Here is a 15,151-nt window from a genome sequence, read left to right as displayed (position 1 = left end):
AAGGGTCTGAGTTCAATCCCCGATTCCACAAAAAAAAAAAAAAAAAAAAAAAGAAGGGCAGAGATTATTTCTCATCTAATTTCTTCTGTGGCCTGATGGAGTTGTTTCTTGACTTCAGTTGCTATTATTCCAGAAATTTCAGGTGTGATTTTCAAGTTCTTCTATGTCCTTGTCTCCTGGACTGGTTCTGGGTGGGTTAAAGGTCTAAGATTGCCTTTTGCTCTTTTGTGTTGAAATTTTTTAGGCTCACAATGATCATCTGGACTGAGTAGTGATGAGAGGGTTTTTTTCTTTCAAATAGGGGACAAAAGTAATAAAAACAATACAGAATTTTCTAATAAGATAGGAAATTAGCAATGTTTATTATATTGCTTGTTATCTTCAAAGTAGCTGCATAGATTACCAGATATAGGCATACAAAATGGATCAAACAGTATAAGCACAGACTGTTCCTTTCAGTGAACTAATAGAAATTAGTAGTGTAATTATCTTAGCTATCTTGTGTATATATGTACATTTTTTATTTTTCTTTCCTTCATTTGCCCTTTTCCCCCCTTCCAGTTGTTCTTTCTTTTTGGCAGTTTCTTTCCTTTCACAATATCTATAGCACCTTTTGGATCTTATTCATTCTTTCAGGTTCTTACAGAGGGAGACAATACAGTGTGTACACAGGTGGGTCTGGTTTATTTCACTTATGAGTCTGGTCTCTGGTTGCATCCATTTACCTATAAAAGCCTTGAGTTTATCCTTTTTTGTAGCTGAATAGAATTCCATTGCATAGAAATACCACATCTTTTTTAAATCTAGTTCTCAGTTGCTGAGCATTTGGGTTGTTTCCAAAATTCAGTTCTGACAAATTATACTGCTATAAACATGGGTGCATCTATATTACTGTGGTATGATGGTTTAGTTCTTCTGGAAAAATGCCAGAAGGGGAATAGCTGGATGGAATGGGACTACTAATCCTGTTTTTTTTTTTTTTTTTTGAGTAATCTCCATGGTCCATCATATCCTGAAATTGTATCTTATTTATATGTTTATGACTATATTTTTACACATAGAACTGAGTTTGTTGGTTTGTGTATTTTTAAATGTTGCACAAATGGCACGTTGTATATATTCTTTCTGTAACTGGCTTTTTGAAAAAATCATGTTTAAGATAAACATACTTATCAACATACTTGTCAACATACAATTCTGGATTTTTTTACATTTTAACCATTTATAGTATTTCATAAGTGAACAAATTTTTCCTTCATGAGAGACAATTTGTTTTTTTCTCTATTGTAAACAATGCTGTATTGAACATCTTTGTCATTGTTTCCTTGAGTGTATAGGTTTGACTTTTTTTATCCTTTTATTTGTTTGGTGCAGGTTCTCACTACGCAGCTCGCTATCCTCCCATCTCAGCCTATCCAGCACTGGCGTTAGAGGTGTGCACAACCACTGCTGGCCTTGGTGCCTGGCCAGGTGCACCTGGGCTCTGGGGTGGCATGGTGTGCGGTACCTGGGATTGAACCTGGGTCCTTGGACTTGCCAGGCGGGCACCCAGACCACCAAGCTATCTCGCCAGCCCGTGCTCTAGCTTTCTATAGGGAAGAGCCCCAAGGACTAAACTGACTGTCAGTATACAGGCGTCCACTTCATTGTATTAGTTTTCTAGGTGTCTTGCAGTAAACAACTTACCATGACAGTGTGGCTTACACAACTGAGTTCTTCTCCCAATTGTGGTAGCTAAGTGTCCAGTGAGAAAATTATTATTATTATTATTATTATCATTTCTTTTTCTTGTAGTACCAGAGATTGAACTCAGGACCTTGCGCTTGCCAGGCAAGCGCTTATTCTACTGAGCTATCTCCCCAGCCCCTACAAAATGAATTTTGTCATGATCCTGAAATCTGTAATCAAGTTATCAGTGGGGTTGGCTTCTTCTGAGGCTTTTCTCCTGGTCCTTATAAATAGCCACCGTCTTCCCCTGTCCTTGTGTGGCCTACTTCCTCCTCTGTAGAGGTGTGCATCCTGTCGCCTCTTAGGGTTCCCAGTCATGCTGGGTTAGGCCTACTGAAGTGACTTCAGTTTAATTTTCTCTTTAACGATCTTGTCATCTTGGATACAGTCACATTCAGAGGAGTTTGGTCATATTCTGGCAGTTAAGACTGAAACACATGTGTTGGGGGCTGCACAGTTTAACCTGTATCCCTTCCCTCTGTTTGTGCTCTGCTGCTTCCACAGTCTTCCTGTCTTTCTCACATTTTTACTCCATTCTAGCGATAGGGAATGACTGGAGTTTAATCTAATAGCTATATATATAGATATGGATTTGTGTATATTCAGTCAAGGGAAATTTGTCTTTTTTTTCTTTTTTTTTTGCGGAACCAGGGATTGAACTCAGGTCCTTTCGCTTGCCAGGCAAGTGCTTATTCCACTGAGCTATCTCCCCGACCCCGGAAAATTTGTCTTGCTGAAAGTAAAACTTAAGTATATTTGTGACTTCCTTTCTTTTTAAATCTGTACCCAAATCTTTTTTTATTTTTTAATGTGTTTAGTACATGGTCTCACTATGCAGCTTGGACTCATAGTGATCTTCCTGTTTTCAGCCTCCGCAGTGCTGGGATTACAGGTGTGTGCTGCCACATCCTGTTTTGGTGGCTGGCATGACCTGTGATATTGGGGATCGAACCCAGGTTCTTGTGCTTGCCAGGCATGCACTTATACTACTGAGCTATCTCCCCAGCCCTATTCTAAAATTTATAATATATTTTGAGTAACATTTCAGAGCTTAAGATAATATGATATTGAGGAATATAAATGCACACAGACATAGGTATACCTTGCTTATATGTATGGGAGCTAATAAGAGAGAAAACTTTTTCATTTCATATCCACCAGAATCTGATATAAATTGTATATGTATATGGTATGTTTGTATAGAATTTCTATAGCTTATTCTTGCCATGTTCAGTGTTAAGAATTTAATATAAAAAGAGGGGCTAGGGAGATGGCTCAGTGGAATAAGCGCTTCCCTGTCAAGTGCAAGGGCCTGAGTTCAATCCCCGGTTCCACCAAAAAAAAAAAAAAAAAAGATTCATTTAGAATCTTTAGAATCTGTGATATATAATCAGTCTATTTTTAGTGAAATGTTAGAAACCTGTTTTCCAAAATACATTAATATTGTTGTATCCATACAGTGGAATATTTTGAGGAAAAATACTAAAAGGATCTATATAAAGTTATTTTAGTGATTATCTTTCAATTAAACTTTTTTGTTTACTTTCTGGTTTTCTTGTAAAATGTATCACATTTATAGTAAGAAAAATCACTTTATAATTCTACAAAAGAAAAGATGACAAAAATTATGTAGTATTTACTGAGATTTTGGAATGGTCACCGAACTTTTAAAAATATTAAAAGTATAGTTTGCATATGTGAGGATGCACATAAGATGTTTTGACTCAGTACATGGAAAAACATGGATAAAAAATACAATTTATGGTGTTTCAGAATTAATAATTACAATACTTAAAGTTATATAATTGAGTGTGAAATGTTATCTTTTCTTGTTTCAGTTATTAATAGACCATACTTTACATTTATTCTTTTTCTGATATTTTTATGTATTTAGTACATTGTCTACAGGGTCTCTGTGTTGTCTACAGGGTCTCACTACACAGATCATACTCATAGTGATCCTCTTATTTATTCTTTTTCTTATACATAGTATTATAAGTTTAGAAAATTGTTGGATAGTATAGTTTTGAAATATTAGTATTTTAACATTATTTTTCTAATTCTTCAGGCATAGATGTGCCTGAAATCAACGAGGACCAGAGCAAAGTTTATAACAATGCCTTGATAAGTTGGCACCACCCAGGAAAGGATAAGGCTGATAACTATGTTCTCGAATATCGGAAGATGAACAGAGATGAAGACATATCGTGGAATGAGATCCAAGTGTGTGGCACGAGCAAAGTCGTCTCTGATCTTGAAGATAACAGTCATTACGCCTTCCGAGTGAGGGCGTACAAGGGCTCCATCTGCAGTCCCTGCAGCCGAGAGCTGATTCTTCATACTCCGCCTGCTCCAGGTACCGTCACTGTAGAAGCTAGCCTGTGTTTCCACATCTATATATGTGAAACAAGCTGTTGCTTTTTGAAGACTCTGGACAAGTAGATTCTGTACTGAGCTGGGACTCAGAAATGAACTGAATAATTGAATGTTACCCTGTAGATTGAGAACAGAATTAGATTTTGACTAATATCTATCAAGAGGAGAGCACAGAAGGAAGATACTTGAGTGAGCAGAGTTGGGATTAAATTATTTAATTTAAAGTTATATAATTAAATTATTAAATGATGCTACCTTAAAATTTTAAAATAAATTGGATGTGGTGATGCACATCTATAATCCCAGCACTCGGGAGGCTGAGGTAGGAGGATCGTTGGGAGACAGAGACCAGCCTGGGCCACAAAGTGAGCTCAAGACTAGCCTGAACTGCATAGCAAGACCCTGCTCAAAAAGGCAAAACAAAAAGTTTAAAATAATAAAATTAGAGTTTTTGGTCAGTTTCTGGAAATCTGTATTTGTAACATTTATTAGTATAGCATCCTGAAGTCTAATTTTGATTTAATCTGTTTCTAACTGGCCTAGGCTTTCTAGCTAATTCAGTGTGATTTTTTTTTTTTTTTTTTTTTTTTCTTTTGGCAGAACCGGGGATTGAACTCAGGCCCTTGCACTTGCCAGGGAAGCACTTATTCCACTGAGCCATCTCCCCAGCCCCTCAGTGTGATTCTTGACACATGGAGAAGGGTGATACATATTAGAACCATATGGTTAGTTAGCTTTGTTTCCCTTCCACTAAGAGCTCCTTCCCTCCCACTTCCAAGTTAAAATCCACTGATACTAAATACAGAGCGGAGGTTTTTATAGAATGAAAATGACGTACAGCATAGGTCATGTTCACAGTGTCTCCATGGACAAGAAACATTTAGAACTGAAGTTGTGCTGAGTCTTGTTAGCAGAAAAACATTTTGCCCTGTCAGTATTGGAAATCCCTTCATTTGCTTTTAGATCTCATTGCCCCCTGCCCATTTGTAGTGGCTTGGGTACCTATATTTTATGCAGTGAGCATGTCCTTACTTCCCTTTTGTGTTCAAAATAGAACAGTGAGCTGCCCATTATGTTTTTCAGGCACATTATGACTCCAAAAGAGAAATGTGTATACAGTTGTCTGAAATTATTTTTCTTAAATTTTAATGAAATGTAATAGTTTTAGGCAGAATCTACAAATGTAATATCTGAAGGTTTATACTATTTCCTCCCTTCTTTTCTAATCTCTTTAACCAAAAGTGGAAGCAGAAGGATCCTGGACATAGTTGCTATTTTCAGTAACATAGTTGGTGTGGGGGAGGAGGAAAGGGAAAGTTATGGAGCTATCTTCTTTTTCTCTGAGAAAAGCGGGCCCTTTAAGTTTATGGTGCGAACTGGGAGATTTTGGAGATTGAAAGAAAGCAGGAGTGATCATGTCTGAAGGAGTGGTCTGCCTGCTTAAGTGGAACGGCTCTAGCTTACTGGCATTTTTTTTTTTTTAATTGAGGTATGCTATAGACAAAATTAACCATTTTAGCCATTTTTAAATGTGTAGTTCAGTGACATTAAATATATTTACAACACTGTGTGGCTGTTATCACTTATAAATCCAGTACTTGTTTTATGATCCTAAACTGAAAATCTGCATGCATTGAACAGTAACTTCCTGTTCTCCCTGTCCCAGAGCCTGGTAATCTGTCCTACTCTTTTGTCTGTGAAATTTCCTGTTCTGTGTACCTCATGTAAGTGGAGTTGTGCGATATTTGTCCTTTCGCATTTGGCTTATTTCAGGTTTCATTCTTGGTGTAGCTTGTATCAGTATATCTTTTAAGGCCTTTAACTTCTTCCTTCTTAAAGCTGGATACCATTCTGCTGTACGTGTATACCATATTTTCATAACCATTTACCCACCTGTTGATGGACCTTTGCGTCATTTCTGGACTCCAAAGGTTTTTTTTGTTTTTTTGTTTGTTTGTTTTTTGGCGGAACCAGGGATTGAACTCAGGCCCTTGTGCTTGCCAGGCAAGCACTTATTCTACTGAGCCATCTCCCTGGCCCCCCCTTTGCATCATTTCTGTATTCCCTCACAACCAGTGTTAAACTTACAGGATTTGAATTGACAGAAATTACAGGAGTGATATCACCTCCATTCTGTAAATGAAGAGATTAAAGTTTAGGTCAAATGCTCCTGACGTGTTTGAGCAGGGCTGCAGACCTAGTTCTCTGACTCCAAAGCCCCTGCTGCCCCCTCCAAACCCTACCACGTTTCCCCCGTGTCTTACTTTCCCACCACTGGGACGGGATACTCAACACCCACCACTGTACACTGTAGGAGAGGCTGATCACAGTTTTGGCCCTGGTCTGCTTGCTGGGCCGCACAAACAGAATGGCAGAGGGGCCTGGTAGAGGAAAGTGCTCGGCAGGTGGCAGCCACGAAGCAAAGAGCCACGAGAGGACCTGGGGGAGAGATATGCCCAGCTCGTGCCCCAGTGACCCACCTCTTCAGCGCAGGCCCCATTTCCTCACAGCACATTCGGTTGAGAGCTCCTCAGCGATTCACCCACTGAGAGGTGTCGCATGCCCCTGTCCGGCTCCTTCCAGAAGCTCCGTGTCTGAACACATGGGACGTTTAAGGCTTAGTCTAGATCTGAAGCACAAGGTGATTTCTGAAGGCTGATTGATAAGCAGAAGACCTTATTAAAAATAGCTAAACTTTCCTAAAAATTTGGAATATTTTTAAAAATGAGTAGGCTATTTATGAAAACGTGTTACCTTTTGAAGATAAAATAACAGATGCACTAAGTGTGAAATTTCTACTCTCTGTTTCAGAGAGGTGCATTTATAGATTTTCATTTACATTTAAAATACTTTGCTGCTTTTGAGCTTTCTGAAGATTTTCCAGTATAGAGAATGTACTGAAAATTATTGCTAGGTTGAAAGTTTTGATTGATGTAGTGATCTGGAGTGGCAGGATACGTATCCTTCTCTTTTCAGTAATCTCCATTTGAAAAACATTTAAAATTAGAAATGTTAGTAATGATTTTTAGGCTAACATTAGATTAATTTTAAACTCTTTTAGTTTTCAGTTTCCTTTTTGATGAAAAATGTGGCTATAATAACGAACACCTCTTGCTAAACTTGAAGAGAGACCGAGTGGAGAGTAGAGCTGGATTTACTACTCTGCTTGCTGCGGATCGTATCCAAGTGGGCTACTACACAAGCCTAGACTATATCATTGGAGACAGTGGGATTACAAAAGGGAAACACTTCTGGGCCTTCCGTGTGGAACCATACTCGTATCTGGTGAAAGTAGGAGTTGCTTCCAGCGATAAACTACAAGAATGGCTCCGTTCTCCCCGGGATGCCGTCAGTCCAAGGTAGAGTCTTGATTCATCCCACACTTAATAATTAGTTTAAAAGTAAATACTCTTGGGGCAGGAATATAGCTCAGTGGCACAAATGCCTGCCTGGCAAGCACAAAGTCCTGAGTTTGATTTTCAGTATCCACAAAGAAGAAAGAAAGTAAATATCCTTGTTTATCAAGGATAAACTGAAAATAGAATTAGGTTACTTAATTATGTATTTCTTTGATTTAGGTATTTGGGTTGTGCTTATTTGGTTGGGTTAGGGAAAGAGTCAAGTTGCCTTGAATTGACACATTGAATAATGAGATTTTTCAGTTAAGTTTTGATATGATTGGAAATAGCTTTAAATTTTAAAAATCTTTCACATGGTACCTAAATTAAATCATTGAAAAGCATCCAAATTCATAGTAAAATGATCTAATTGCCATCCTTTTTTATTTTCATTAGAACCTATTTGCAATATATAGTGATTGAATTTGTTGTGGGGAATTGGTGCATGTGCGTATCTTTTTACAGCCTCTTGCCATCCTTCACCATTGATATTAAGTTGTTCTTTTGTTATGCAGTCAAATTTCATTAAACTTTGCCATTATGTCTTTCACAAAATTGTGTTTTTAGACATTTTGCCTCAGCAGATAATTTCAATTTTTGAGACTAAATAATGGAAATTATAGTGTAGCTTCTTTTATATGGGTTAAAATAAACTAGCCATAAATAAGTTTTGGCCATTTATGTGAACAGTATCGCAGATAAAAAATCTGGGAGGGAACACTTTTTGCACAGATATACGAAACATACATAACACTAAGTAGTACAGAGATGTGGTTAAGCTTAGTGGTATCCCCACTTGGTAAGATTATGGCTAAAGGGGGCTTGTGGGTTAGCTCAGTTGTTTAAAGCTCCTGCTTGGGCAAATCAGTCAGGTGCTAGAGACCAAGGTTCGATCCCCCGCTGCACCAGACCTGCCCTTAAGGCAGCCTGAACCAGTCCATAAAAAGAAAAAATAGTAATAATAATAATAATAATAATGGTTAAAAGTTTGTATTATGAAAAATGCTAGGAGAAAAACCCTGATTAAAATTGTTGACATACTATGGGATCATAGTATATATAAGCTATGGGATCATACTGTATATAAGCTATGCATGGGGGAAAAAGGATTGTGTATCAAAATTTATTTTACAATAGAAGGAATAACAACTTCACAATACTTTCTTAATGTAGAAATCTCAGGAGATAAAGCTTTCAAAAGGATAATGAAACAGGTTTTTTGTTCTCTTGTGTTAATTTTGTAGCGCCTGTTTATTTTTCTTAGCTTGATAAGTCCTTGGAGTAAGACATACATCCTTTTGTTTTCTTCTACATTTGTGTGCTATAATTGTTGAAGTCCTTGACCAGTTCCATTCACTCCCTTTGTCCCTGCTTTATTTCTAGGAGACCAAAGTTGTCTTAAGTTCTCATTTGTATACATATCTAGGTAAACGTGAATAAGGTCTGACAATGAAGTCCGCGGCTGTGTACATGGTATAATTCTAAATGGTAGTGTACCATCTTCATGCTTTAACTATGCTTTAACGGACAATTTTGCTGTAAAGATTGTCATTTTAAATCAATATACAGTTTATTGTGCAAATGTTTTGAAGATACTTGAAGACTTATAGATGAAGATAACAGCTACTGTGTCTGTGCTGTGTTTCAGATATGAACAAGACAGTGGGCATGACAGTGGAAGCGAAGATACCTGTTTTGATTCTTCACAGCCTTTTACCTTAGTTGCTATAGGCATGAAGAAATTTTTTATACCCAAGTCACCTACTTCTAATGAACCTGAAAATAGAGTTCTGCCCATGCCAACAACTGTAGGGATTTTCCTTGACTGTGATAAAGGCAAAGTGAGTTTCTATGATACGGAGCACATGAAATGTCTCTATGAACGCCAGGTAGACTGTTCGCACACAATGTACCCAGCATTTGCATTAATGGGCAGTGGAGCAGTTCAACTTGAAGAATCTATCACCGCAAAATACCTGGAGTACCAAGAAGATATGTAGTTTCAGTATCTGACATGATGAAGATGAAAAATGTGAACAGCGCAATGCCTTGGTATTAGCCTTTATAACTAATTACATGTCATCTAGCTCTTCTGGCACGGTATTTGTTTTTGGTGTATGATTCTTTTAAAAAAAAAAACACACACAAAACCTAAACGGCCTTATCCCTTAGATGTTGTTCTGATCTTCACAAATGATTTCAGTGAAGACATTTTTTCCTAATTAATACTTGATGGTTAAATTTGCAACTGGATTATATTTATTTTTATGTGCAGGGAATCTAATTTATTTATGTCAGCTGGTATTGCTAATACATTCCTTAAGGGGTTGGGGGAGGTATACAGAAGTATTTATTATGCTTCTTTTATATTTGACTTTTCATTTTTGTATCATTTAAGTCTTAAGATATTTTAAAATGCCTGTGGATAGAAGTTAATATTAAGGAGTGTGTCTCACATTTTAAGTTTTAGTGGGAAAGCAAAGCTATGCGTAGGTTTCTTTTTAAAGGCCATAAAAATGGTAGTATGCTTGAGTGGAAGATTAGGTACTTTAAGGTGTGTAACAAACTATTAAGCATATATTGCCTGGAGAGTGACTGCTACTGGTTTGGTTTGGCTTTGCTTGCAGTACTGGAGATTGAGCCCAGGGCCTTTGCATTACACACCCAGGTCTTTATTTGTTTTAGTTTTAAGACAGGGTCTTGCTAAAATTGCCCCGGGCAGAATTTGAACTATGAGTCCTGCTGTGTCAGCCTCCCTCAGTTCTGGGATTACAGATGTGTGCCACCATGCCTGGCTTGTTTCGTATTTAAAAAGACCACAAACTATATCGATAAAGATATTTTTTAAAGAGTTCCCTTAGCTCGATGCCCATTAACTGGCATATGTAATAAGCATGATTTCCTGCAGAAAATATGAATTCTTGGCTAGCTTACAGAATTTCACTTTATAGTTTTTTTTTTTTTTTTAATTTCCTGCTCTCTGAAAATGTTTACATCATAGAATTATTTTCAAGAAATATTAATGAAGATGGAATATTGGAGTCATATTTATTCTTTTGTGCTCTTCTGTGTCTTGTGTTTTTCATGTTTGGCACAAATGTTAGTGTATCAGATTTTCCTGGTTTATGTTTACAGATCTGAAAAGCTCATGCTATATTTTTAGTAGCATTAAATACATTACAAAATGTGGAACAACTAATTGGCCATATGGAACTTTTTGCAGCTTATTTTTGGTAAGAAGAATCTGTAGTATAAGCAAATAAAAATATAATGGTTTAGGAATAGTAGCTGAAATCATAATCATACCTTTTAAAATACTGACATTTCTTTCAGTTGGAACAATTACCTCTGTCCTTCATTTCTGAAAGATGTCTTTTAAGATAAGTGACTTTTATTTAAACTTACTTTTTAAGTTAAAATATTCAGAAACCATGACTGTTAAATAGCATCGATCAGTTATGGAATGCTATTGATACATTTTAACAGAGTAACTCAAACTCTTGGGGGCTGTTTTTTATTCTCATTTTTAAGAGAAATCCGTTATTCAGGTTAATAGCACTACATTAAACCCTGCCCCTGCCCCAGTAGAAGATACTGCAGAGAATGTGTGTTCAGTCATCTTTATTGCTCCCCATCTGTGACTAGCACTTTATGACGTAGGCTGATTTGCATAATCATGCAGTGTTATGTTAATCATTGTGCAATAGAACTGCTGAAAGTCGTAGGTATGCTTATGTTTAATACTCGAGCTTTGGATAAGCATATACCATGTAGACATTTTTAAATATAAAGCTTTAACAGGAATAAAAAAACTTTCAAACATTGTAAAATTATAAATTATTCAGCAGAATTTGTTTTGTTTTCAGTAAAAGTTAAAAGAAAGTCAAGGGTAATTATTTAAGTCTCCATTTTAGGAATTTTTAGTGTGTTTCTGTGGAAAATTGAAACTATTTATTACAAATATTTAATTGACACATTAATGTAAAGCTAAAGCTTTATAAAATATTATTTTGGGCTTCTTTATTAGTTGAGTTCTATGGCAGTGATCTTTAGAAAAACTTAACGTGAAATCTTTCACTTGGTTAGTTGTTCAGTATGTCTTAATATTTGTTTTCTGATCCTTTGATTAGATTTTGACCCAGTGATCATCACTTAGTTCACATTCATGCTGTTCTGGTAGTTGTGGTTGTGGTAGTTGTTGTTGTTGTTAATGGATTATAACAAGTTACTAATATTTAATGTGTCCTAATTTTTTTCTTTGGTTAAATAGATTCAAGGCTATTACTAAATAATAACTCTTGTATCCACAGTTACTTTTTAAGAAAATAATTGTCATTTTTGGGATCCAGAATAGTAGGGTGTGTTAAATCTTTTGCCAGAGCTTATAATCTAAACTCTGTGTAAATATCTGATGTAAGAATATAATCAATCTTACTGCTACAAAAAAGAATTGAGAGCCACTATAATAGGCAAGAATACTATCAAGAAACTATATATTTGCATTCATTTTAAAGGAGTTTATCTTCTTGTTTGTGGTAATATCCTGAGGAGTTTTTGGGTTTTTTTATTACTAAGAATTTTGAACCTAGGGCTACTAAGTTATAGCCCCAGACCTTTTTATTCTGAGGTAGGGTCTTGCTAAGTTGTTTGGGCTAACCTTGAACTTGTGATCCTCCTACCTCAGCCTCCCAAACAGCTGGGATTATAGGCGTCTCTATCAGGTGTCATTTTTGTTTTTAAAAAATAGACTTATAGAGTTGTTTTAGATTCAGAACAAACTAAAGAGGAAGGTAGAGAGGCTGACACCTCTGGCTGCATACAAATAAGGGCTCCTGGTTATCACAACCCTCACCAGGGTGGTGTGTTTGTGTCGACCAGTGGATTTACATTAACACCTTGCTGTCACTTGAAGTTCATAGTTTATGTTAAGGTTCACTCATGGTGGTGTACATGCTGTGGTTTTGAGCAAATGTATAATGTTATTTGTTCGCAGTAGATTGTATAGAATAGTTTCACTGCTCCAAAAATCCTGCGTGCTTAATGTCTGTTCATCTGTCCCACCCTCTCTCTAGTCCCTTGAAAACACTGATCTTTTTACTAAATTAGAGCTTTGCCTTTCTCAGAATGTCATTAGTTGGAACCATAGTCTGTAGCCTTGGCTTCTTTCCTGATGTACACGAAGTCCTGTCCATGTGTTTCGTAGCTTTACAATCCATTTCTTTCCAGTGCTTACTATTTCATTGCCTAATGTGCTGATGTAACCATTTACCTATGGAATGATATCTTGCTTCCAAGTTCTCACAATTATACATAAAAACTGTTATAAATATCCATGTGTAAGTTTTTGTGCAGACATAAATTCTCGGTTCTTTTGGGTAAATACCGAAAAGATCAATTGTTGGATCATATGGTGCAATAGTTTAGTTTTGTAAGAAACTACCAAATTATCTTGCAAAATGTCTGGACCACTTTTCATGCTCTAATTAGGCTTTCCCCCTTCTGTCTGTATCTCCTAAAGATTGAGATACTAACAACTGATGGGCAGTTCTGCATGCGAGAGCATATGGACTGTCGGACGTCACTGGCATTGTCACGAAATGAGGTAGCTTCTTTTGGAGCCCGTCTGCGAGTCAGGATCTGTTGGTCTTTTCTCAGGCAAAACTTCTTACTCTTCTGTCTGGGTAGTGGGCTTTTCGGAGCCATGCTGGAGGCTAAGCTGAGGCTCCCTTGTTCTGTAAGCACACTGTACTTTCCTGGTCTCTCCTGTGTACTTTGTGCCCTGGGTGAGAGGCAGCCCCAATTTTCTTCAGAATCTCTATCTCCAGTCTTCCTTGCAAGTGGCGACAGTGAGTCAGGAGGAGGAGGGCAGCAGTAAGGATGAGATGTACACAATTTTTAATGACTTTTATCTATTTTTCAGATGTCACATTTAAAACCCAGCCACCTGCTCTTTAGATTACACCTCTCTACCCCCATTTGTACTTCTCGTCCTCTGCTTTGTTTTTTATGGGACTTGTTTTATTTATTTATTTATTTATTTATTTTTGAGGGAGCGATAATGGAAATCAAACTCAGGACCGCACGCTTGCCTGTGCTGCTGAGCTATATCCCTGGCCTCTCTTTCATTGTTTTGGATTTTTGGTTGTGGGGATCAGATGTTAGGGCTGCGTGCATGCCAGGCAAGCCCTCTGTCACTGAGCTACACGTGGCCAGCTCCAAATTTTACACTTGTTTTCTGTAAAATGTAAACTTATGAAGGCAGGATTTTAACTCAGTTTTTTATTGCTGTGCCTCCCAGATTGGTTTTCAGGCCTGTGACTCACCTCTGCCCTAGTATGAGTACTTCTACTCTAGAAACTATATTTCTCAAAGAATTTATTGGGTTATCAGTTCTGCCAATATCATTGATAAGCAAGTGTTTGAATTGCTTTTTGAAGCATGCCTAACAGGGCTTGAAATTGCTGGTTGGTAGGGTATTCTATAAACATCCTTGAAGCTGAGAACAGTGGACTTGCAGCCCCAGCTGCTTGGTGGGCCCTGAATGTGCTCAGAAGCCAGTTTGGACAACACCCTGAGACACCCCTGGTGGTGGAGGAGTCCTTAAGGAGTTGTAAGGACTAGTACATTGTAGTCTGTGAAGAGCTGACTTTAGAGTTGACTTTACTTGTTTATAGGTTTCTTTGGGCAAGGCCCCCATAAACATAAAAATGTGGGCAATAGATCTTTTTTTTGTTTTTCACTACAGGAATTGTCACAGTACTTAGTGCTCATTTGACCTGACAGAATACTCTACAGAACACGTTGCACAAACACAAACAATACAGATTTAAGGACTCTGACTGGTTTAGATTAGTGTCTGAGGTTTGTCACATAATAACTGTGATTTTAGATATGTTGTTAACCTGCGAGCTTAATCTCATCTGTGATAGTTCCTACATAAATTAGAAAACATTTACCAAGTATGTAACAGCATCTGATGTCTGATGTCACTGTATGATAGCTTCACAAATATATCTGCTTTTAAACAACGTTCTGAAAAATAGAATTCTAACCTCGTTAAGGTTCCCTTTACAAATGACAAAAATACACTTAAATAGAAAGTTATATGAGGAAAATTGTAAGTAGTGCATTCAGCTGTTTGTGTAAGACGGGACACACCATCTTTGTTGTAGTTGCCATTTCGCTTGCCAAGTGGCCCTGGCACAACATCCCAAGCACAAATAAAGTTATGAAGATCAGCTCAGTGGAACAAATTAGAACAATACATGGTGCAGTAACTTGTTGTTCTACTTTTATTTGGTTATGAAATTTTTATTTTTCATAAAAACAAAAATTAAGAAATCACCCCAAAATGACTCATGGACTGTTAACTAATGTTGAATGTGTTAATTATTTCAGAGAAAGACCAGGCATGTTCTGTCTGACTGCCACCTATCTTTGTCTAGCTTAGCATAAAACGCCTTCCTCCTGTCCTGGTGTGTAGTGGTGTTTCTGTTATTCTGCCACCCAAGACATGCTCTTGTCCATAGACTAATAAATGGCATTTTGTGGAAATCTAGATCTGTCTGCCTCTTTTTTTTAAATCTCTGCACCCCTTCCACCTCTGTTGCTGCTTCTCATATGCCAATACTGGGTTTTTCTTTTTTTTT

General features: G+C 37.1%; 1 protein-coding gene across 2 annotated transcripts in view; it reads left to right on the top strand.

The window, feature by feature from the left end:
- The window catches only part of Trim36 (tripartite motif containing 36), a 42,943-nt gene extending 32,120 nt beyond the window's left edge, over positions 1–10,823 (top strand). For both annotated transcript variants that reach the window (XM_023700566.1, XM_023700565.1), the window contains 3 exons: positions 3,797–4,084; positions 7,166–7,463; positions 9,151–10,823. In XM_023700566.1, the coding sequence (XP_023556334.1) occupies positions 3,797–4,084; positions 7,166–7,463; positions 9,151–9,502 (938 nt within the window). In that variant the 3' untranslated portion in view covers positions 9,503–10,823. The remainder of the gene's footprint in view (positions 1–3,796; positions 4,085–7,165; positions 7,464–9,150) is intronic.
- Positions 10,824–15,151: the final 4,328 nt, after the last annotated feature.

The sequence above is a fragment of the Octodon degus genome, unplaced genomic scaffold, assembly GCF_000260255.1.
Source record: "Octodon degus isolate 3935 unplaced genomic scaffold, OctDeg1.0 scaffold00124, whole genome shotgun sequence".
In the NCBI taxonomy this organism is placed as follows: Eukaryota; Metazoa; Chordata; class Mammalia; order Rodentia; family Octodontidae; genus Octodon; species Octodon degus.
The sequence above is the reverse complement of the archived record's forward strand: the minus strand, read 5'-3'. Positions and strand labels throughout refer to the sequence as shown.